This window comes from Arachis ipaensis, chromosome B06 (assembly GCF_000816755.2).
Source record: "Arachis ipaensis cultivar K30076 chromosome B06, Araip1.1, whole genome shotgun sequence".
NCBI lineage: Eukaryota > Viridiplantae > Streptophyta > Magnoliopsida > Fabales > Fabaceae > Arachis > Arachis ipaensis.
This window is the reverse complement of record NC_029790.2, coordinates 5,653,264-5,661,114: the sequence shown is the minus strand read 5'-3', so window position 1 is coordinate 5,661,114 and position 7,851 is coordinate 5,653,264. Positions and strand designations below refer to the sequence as shown.

The following is a 7,851-nucleotide window of genomic DNA, read 5'->3' as shown; positions in this document are numbered from 1 at the left end:
AAAAAAAACAGTAGAGGGAAGAAATAGTAATACTAGAGAAGGGAGAGGGGCATTTGTGGAAGATGAGTTTGTGTGTTGTGAGAGAATAAGAGGGCTCCGATTTCGGTTGTGTGTGGTGTTTAAGAAATGAGAAGTGAGAAGTGAGAAGTGAGAAGTGAGAGTGAGCGAGGAAGGAAGAAGAAAGTGGTGAAGGTCATTTTGGGAATGTGAGTTTGTTCCATTCAAATGATGCCGCTAACAAAGCTTCTCTCAAGAACCGTCTCTTATGGCAGACCATTCGCCATGGCTGCAAAAGCCCTTCAACATTGCCGCTACTCTTCTGCGGCGGCGCAAGTTGCAGAATCAGAAACAGAAGCACTCAAGGACTACGCAGATTACAGGAGGTCCCTTTATGGCCACATCACTCACAAGGCGCTTCTTGTTGATGCTGTTGGCACTCTTGTTCTCCCTTCTCAGCCCATGGCCGAGGTACGCTCTCTAATTCTTTCTTTCTTTCTCCTTCTTTCTGCAAAATTTATAATTCTTAACCAATTTAGGGTTTGTTACGCAGATATATAGGACAATTGGGGAGAAATATGGAGTGGAGTACTCTGAGGATGAAATATTGCATAGATACAGAAGAGCTTATAGTCAACCTTGGGGCAAATCTCGTCTCAGGTTGCTTCTTTTTTATTTTTCTTTGCGCTTTATCTTGTTGATATCTATCAAACTATTTGTAGATAGGTACAGCCATATAAATGAATAATATATCTGTAACATGCTATAATAGGTTCTTTTGGGTTTGAAGCATGACCCTTTGCCAAGGATGTTTTAGACCTTTGGATCATACAGGTTTTGATATTGATGGAATCATTTATCTCAAAAACTTAAGTTGATAAGTAGTAAGATATGAAGGGTTATATCTCTAATAATTTCACTCTGTTTTAATTGAAAATGAATAAGTAGTTAGTTAGACATATTGTTGTCATCTTTTGTAAAATTAAAACTCTTTTCTTTTCTATCTTCCAACATTGCAGATATGTTAATGATGGTAGGCCATTCTGGCAATACATAGTTAGCTATTCCACCGGCTGTTCGGATTCTCAATACTTTGAAGAACTTTATAACTACTATATGACAGACAAGGTGGGTTTTTACAGTTAACTTCCTTTAAATTTTATGGTGTGTATATATTTGGGTATGGTTTTGATAACCTTTTGGCATACTTCATCTATAGGCATGGCATCTTTGTGATCCTGAAGCAGAAAAAGTGTTTAATGCTCTTAGAAAATCTGGTGTCAAATTGGCTATTGTATCGAATTTCGACACTCGACTGAGACCTGTCCTGCGGGCATTGAATTGTGAAAATTGGTTTGATGCAGTAGCAGTATCTGCCGAGGTAATCAGATGGTCGTTATTGTTGCCTGTATCAAATTTCTCTTGAAATTTATTTATATTGTCAATTTGTTAACTAATTTTCAAACACATATTTGGCTCCATTTGAGTGATACATGTAGTTAATTGAAGTTTTCATGAATACTTTCTTCTTTTATAATATTATTGATTTAAGGAGTTGGTTTATGCCTCTTTCAAATAGGTTGCAGCTGAGAAGCCAAATCCAACCATATTTCTTAAAGCATGTGAACTACTGGGCGTAAACCCCGAGGATGCTGTTCATGTTGGCGATGATCGTAGAAATGATGTCTGGGGTGCAAGAGATGCAGGCTGCGATGCTTGGCTTTGGGGAAGTGATGTTCACTCCTTTAAAGAGGTATCTTAACATCTTCATCCAACCTACAACATCTAATTTCTTTTTGAAATAGCATGAAAACTTTATGTGGAGAATAGGTGAGTAGATAACTTTGAGAGAATCAAACAAGATACCTATCATCATCTTTAGGATTAGGGAGTTTCTGTTCGGTTGGGAGTTTGATCCCACATTCCTACCAATGCCAATATCATTCTCGCATTCTTCTCTGATTCCTATTGAATTCCCAATAGAGGAGAGGTATCCGGCATTAATAGTGAGTGCTCTGTAAGCACCTGATGATCCATATGCACCTGCAAAAGAAAAGGGTATATGATCCAATGTGGCAGCTTGCAACTTTGTGTTATTAGCATGATCCAAAAATGAATACTTTATTTATACGGATAATGCTTCCGCTGTTTTCAACATTGTTATCACCTTCTCATCGTGTTTTTAAAATTATTTTTTATTTTTCAAAAGAAATTGACAAATTTTAATAAGGTCCTTATGCATAAAAGAATGACTAGAATGAATATTTTGCGGATGCAGGTAGCTCAGAGGATTGGAGTGCAGGTCTGAAAAGTAATCTCCTTGCAATAAGTTGAAGAATGTTATACATATGTAGAGTCTTTTAGGGTTGAGATATAAGGGTGTAAATGTTCTGCTCTTTTTATCAATGTGTGTATAATAATGTATGTAAAAAACTAAAAAAGAGATGATCCTGTTAACTCAGTGAAATCCAGAAATTAGTGTAGGGTAAGTTAAAAGCATATTTGTGTTCACTTTTGACATTGCAATTCAAATGCGTTTGGACATAAACTTCTCTAAGAATATTTTAGTTTTTATTTTAAACTGTCAAAACTTAAAAAGGGGACTCATATGTCTCACAATATGAAAATTTAGGAACTAATAAACAAAGATCATAAGCAAAACTGGTCACCCAAAAGAAAAATAAAAATAAAAATTAAGTACTCTAAAATTTCCTACTTATGCATGATTCTTGTAAAAGGCCTCAATTATGCATTGGTAGCCTGCAAAATAACATGAAATTTGAAACATTAAATTGCATCATCTGAGGAATGTATTTAAAAACTAAATATCCGAATGCGGGTGCCTTTTTCCAACGGGGCACAATGTATACAAGATTAGAATTTTCTCATATTTGTTTGAATATAATTATGTTAGATTTGTATTAAATAAAATAACCAAACTAGAAGCCTGCCATTTTTGGTGAACTAGATTCAGCTTACTATATAAAAATGTTAGAGGAATGTATTTTTCAATTAAACTGAAAAAAGATAGATAGCTCATAGACCATAGTTATTAGAACTGAATCAAACCGGCTGATTCGGTCGAAAAATTGATGAATTGCAGAATTAGTAGTCTGATCGGTTCGGTTCGTACTTAAAACCATATTTACAGTTGATCCGATCAACGGTGGTCAAATTCGTTGAAAACCAGCCAATTCGTGTTTAGGACCATTGTTTGCCCGCTCGGGTGCATAAATTAAACTAAAAAATGTTGGCTTTAAGGTTCAAACAGGGGACATTGTGGATGACATGCTCCCTCTCTTAAGGCCTTACTACTCTACCAACATGTTTCTTATTATTATGTGACAAAAGATAATTATATAGTAATTTTGAACAAATTTTATTTTTACTTTTATCTTTTAAATATGGATTCACATGGATACTAAACTTGATATATTGATTGTGTTATGTTTTTTTCTCTCTTGTTCATTTAAATTGAAAAAGTATTTTGTATTAGTGACTAATTTATTATCTCTTTTGCGTCATAAATTATATCTAAGAATTGATACTTGATACTTGATTGTTATTAATATATTTGTAAAAGCGTATATTTTAAGTTTTAAGTTTTAATTTTAAACAGAGAGCACAGAGAGCAAGAGAGGAGAAAGCTAAGGGAGAAGAGAGAGATCGGAAGGGAGAAAGCTAAGGGCCACCGCCGCTGCTCCTCGCCGTTGCCGCCGCTGCTGCTCCTGCTCTTCGTCATTCAGTCCTCGCCGCTCGCACTGCTACCCGCGTCCTTGCCGCTGCTCCACGACCCTCACTGCCCGCCGCTTCTTCTTCGTCTTCTGTGAACTGAATTTTTTGTGAAATTTCTGAATATTATGCTCTGTTAATGAATCTCTTCTTTTGATTTGGCTTGAATTTGAAATATTGTTGCTGCTGAGTTTTGATTGTTCTGATTTTTTGAGTTCTGATTTTCTGAGGTGGGGGTGGTGGTGGGTTCTGGTGTTAATGATGATGGTGGGTGGTGGTGGTGGGTTCTGTTTTGAGTTTTGTTGTTCTTTTGACGATGATGATGATGATCATGATGATAATGGTGGTGGTGGTGGGTTATGGGTTTAGGCTTCTGTTATGCTTGCTTCTGCTGAGTTTGGTTGATTTTGAGGTGAAGGGGGAAGGGTATTTTCATCCGAAGGACGATTTTAAAACAAACTGAAATTTTGGGGACCATTTTATAGCAAAAAAAATGTTGGGGACGAAATCGATTTTCGGCCTCTACGTTGGGGACCAAAATCATAGTTAACCCTTAAGACAATGATTATTAACTATATTCAGAAAGATAGTTGAAATCGTTGTTTTGACGCGGTAAAATAGCGATTTTAGTGTTATATAAAATGAAAATTTTAAAAATCATATTAAATTATTAGTCATGTTAAAATAATAATTTTAATTGTTTAAAATAATGTTTATAACTGTCATTTTAATTGAATTAAAATGACATTTTTATAATTTTAGAATTACTACTCATCGTGATACCTCTTAAATGGTCATCAACTCATCATTACATTTTCATAATAATTATAAAATTTTAAAATCTCATAACAACAAGAAATTAGAAGTCATAAACCATAAATAAAAGATCAATTATAACATATAATTTTACTTCGTACATAATCATAAAAAATCCAAAGTTCAAAAACATTAAAAAAACAAATATAGCGTACGGTTTTCAATTTATACAAATATTAACATATGGTTTTAATATATAACTAATATTTTTACCCGTAATATTATTATCGGAATATAAATTTTTTAAAATTACGGTCTACTTTGTTCTGACATTATAGATTATGTATGGCACAGAAGATTTATAAAATCAAACTACTTTTATAAAAAAAAGTCATAAGTTGATAAAAGTCTTTGCCTAAGATCAGAAGACCAAAGTATCTGTAGATAAAAAATTAAATAATAAGACTTTTAGTTATTATTTTTATATGAAAAAGTCTAATTTTTTATTAATAATTAATTTTAACATTCGTTATCTAAAATTTAAAATAATTTAACATATATATTTTTACATTTAATTAGGTGTTAATTATTAAGTTTGTTGCACAAATAAAAATAATTAATTTTTATATTTGCTATTTAAAAATAATATTTTTTCTCTCTATGTATATAAAAATATAATTAGATATTAGCATAAAAAAATTATACCGATAGTTATAAAATTAACTCAAAAATAATTTTTTTTTAAAATAATGAATCTTGATTCTAACTTTTAATTATAATATTAGTATTATCTCAAAATTATATGTAATAAATATTTGAAAGAAGAGAAATGAAAATATAGATAAAAAAGATAAGCGGTGAAATTTTAAAACTAAATAAAAAACTAAAAAATTATGTATATAATAACAATAACAATAATATTTTTATTTAAATTATATTATTTTGTTAATTTTATTTTCTGTAGAAGAAAAAGATAGAAAAATAGAGAATGAGAAAAAAGAGAGAGAAAGATAAAGATGAAGAATGAGAGTAAGAGTGAGAGTTTGTTAATTTTTGAAGAAAAATTTTTATTTTAATTGTAAAAAAATATCGGATGACATATTTTGATTTGTCAAATTACTAATATAAAATATAAGTTATATATAGAGTAAAAATAGTAGAGAGAAATAGAAAAATGGAGGTAGATGAGAGAATTTAGGAAGGAAATTTATTAATTTTAAAAAAAAATATTTTCTCTCAATTTTAATAAAAGAGTATCATGTGACACATTTGATTATTAAATTAGATAGTAATACATGATACATAATATAAGTATATTTCAATTTTAATTTTAATGCAATTATAGAATGTTATGCTACACATTTGAGCTAAGTCTCAGAGTGGTCCCTGAAGTTACACGCGTGCTTCATAGTAGTCCCTGAATTTAATAGTTACCCAAATTTGTCTCTCAAGTTAAACGCCGGGAATCAGTGGCGTTCTTCCGGCACATTCCCTCCAGCTGGCGTGATCGGAAAGCTGATCTGGATAACTTGGTGACATGCTGACGATGCTAACGGCTAGCTGAGGTGGATGAATAAAGTTTGTTGACTCAATCTGGTCCCTAATTCGAAGTTAAAACCCCTAATTTCCAAATTTAAAGATCAATCTCCAGTGCCTCTTCTTTTCTCTTCTGGTCTCATCCCTTGGATTCTCTTTAGCATCTTGATAGCCAGATGGCAATGGCTAGCGCCAGCAACGCAGCTGGGAGCTCGAACAACCCACGATCATTTGGAAGCATCATGAGAAGAATGAATAGGAACATAAATTCACGTTTGCCAAAATGGGGTGGATGCGGTTCGAGACAAGTATTGCGATGGTCAACGACGAATTCTAATCCAGGGAGACCGTTTGTGGGTTGCCCAAACTACAATGTAAGCGGTTGTTGTTGTTGTTTGCTGTAATTCTGGATATAAACTTGGTTGATTCTTTTACCTTGGTGCAGACTGTAGGCAAGAAGTGGTGTGTGTTGTTTCTATGGATTGATAAAATTCTTGAAGAAGATGTGATCACATGTGATGGTAGAACACACCCTTCAATCGACAATGAAGAATGGAAAATGAAGATTGCTTGGTGTAACAGCCCAGACCACCCGCTAGCACGATATTGTCCGCTTTGGCACACAAGGCCTCACGGTTTTGCCTTTGACGATAGGGATGATGGCCGAAGCCCCCCACACTCACTCGTCAAAACGCGTCATGCTAGGGAGAGGTATCCACACCCTTATAAGGCATGCTTCGTTCCCCTCTCCAACCGATGTGGGCCTTACAATCCACCCCCCTAAGGGAGTCCAATGCCCTCGCTGGCACATCGATCCGGGTTCTGGCTCTGATACCATCTGTAACAGCCCAGACCACCCGCTAGCACGATATTGTCCGCTTTGGCACACAAGGCCTCACGGTTTTGCCTTTGACGATAGGGATGATGGCCGAAGCCCCCCACACTCACTCGTCAAAATGCGTCATGCTAGGGAGAGGTATCCACACTCTTATAAGGCATGTTTCGTTCCCCTCTCCAACCGATGTGGGCCTTACACTTGGAAACTTGAAAAATTAGAGTCTGAAGTTAGGGTTCTAAAAGTGGGTGAAGTTTTGGTGTTTGTATTTATGCTGCTGATTACAGTAACTGTTCTTCTCTTAAAGTTAGATAGGAAATTTGGCCAATTGTATCTAGCAAGAAACAAATGACATGCATATGTTGTTTCTGTAGTTGTACCTGTCAGTTTGTTTGAAAGAAATGCAAATTAAAGTGTTTGAGACTACTGTGCTTGCATATTTTAGAAATTGGAGAAACAATATGAACTACCAATTTATTCATCCAAAATATAATTCTTGTCAACAAAATGGAAATTGACAGTGCTTGGAATGGATCTTAATTGCATATAAGAGAACAAAATAAAACAAAAAAGTTTGACACAGATCTCTTGAAGAAAGTCATAATTCATGTTTCATAATGTAGTGATTACATCCAAAATAAGGTATTATAAAGCCAGAACAATAGTCACCAAGTATATCAGAGTTGTCAAAACATAAGTCTCATAAGTTTTCAACACTAAAATCTCCAACATTGGGATTCTAATTAAAAAAGCATACACAGTAGATTACTTCACCCAAACAGACAAATAAATACACCATCTGTCCCTAAACATAATAATCTAAGTCATTAATTCTTGGTTCTGGGTGACTTGAATCCAGGATTAGGCACAAATCTCATTATGCTTGCTGGTTGATTGCTTGCTGTTTGAGTGCTTGCAGGCTGACTACTTGTTGGGAGAGGGTTTGAAGATGGAGTACTTGCAGATGGAGTGCTTGCAGATGGGGTGCTGGTTGG

At 34.3% G+C, this 7,851-nt stretch overlaps 1 protein-coding gene across 1 annotated transcript; it reads left to right on the top strand.

Moving 5' to 3' along the window:
- LOC107645536 (haloacid dehalogenase-like hydrolase domain-containing protein 3) lies at positions 266 to 2,545 on the top strand (the record flags this gene model as incomplete). Its single annotated transcript, XM_016349586.2, is given in 6 exon segments — positions 266 to 468; positions 551 to 657; positions 1,017 to 1,125; positions 1,217 to 1,378; positions 1,577 to 1,750; positions 2,276 to 2,545. Coding segments are annotated over 6 exon segments (785 nt in total), but the record flags the coding sequence as incomplete, so codon positions are not given.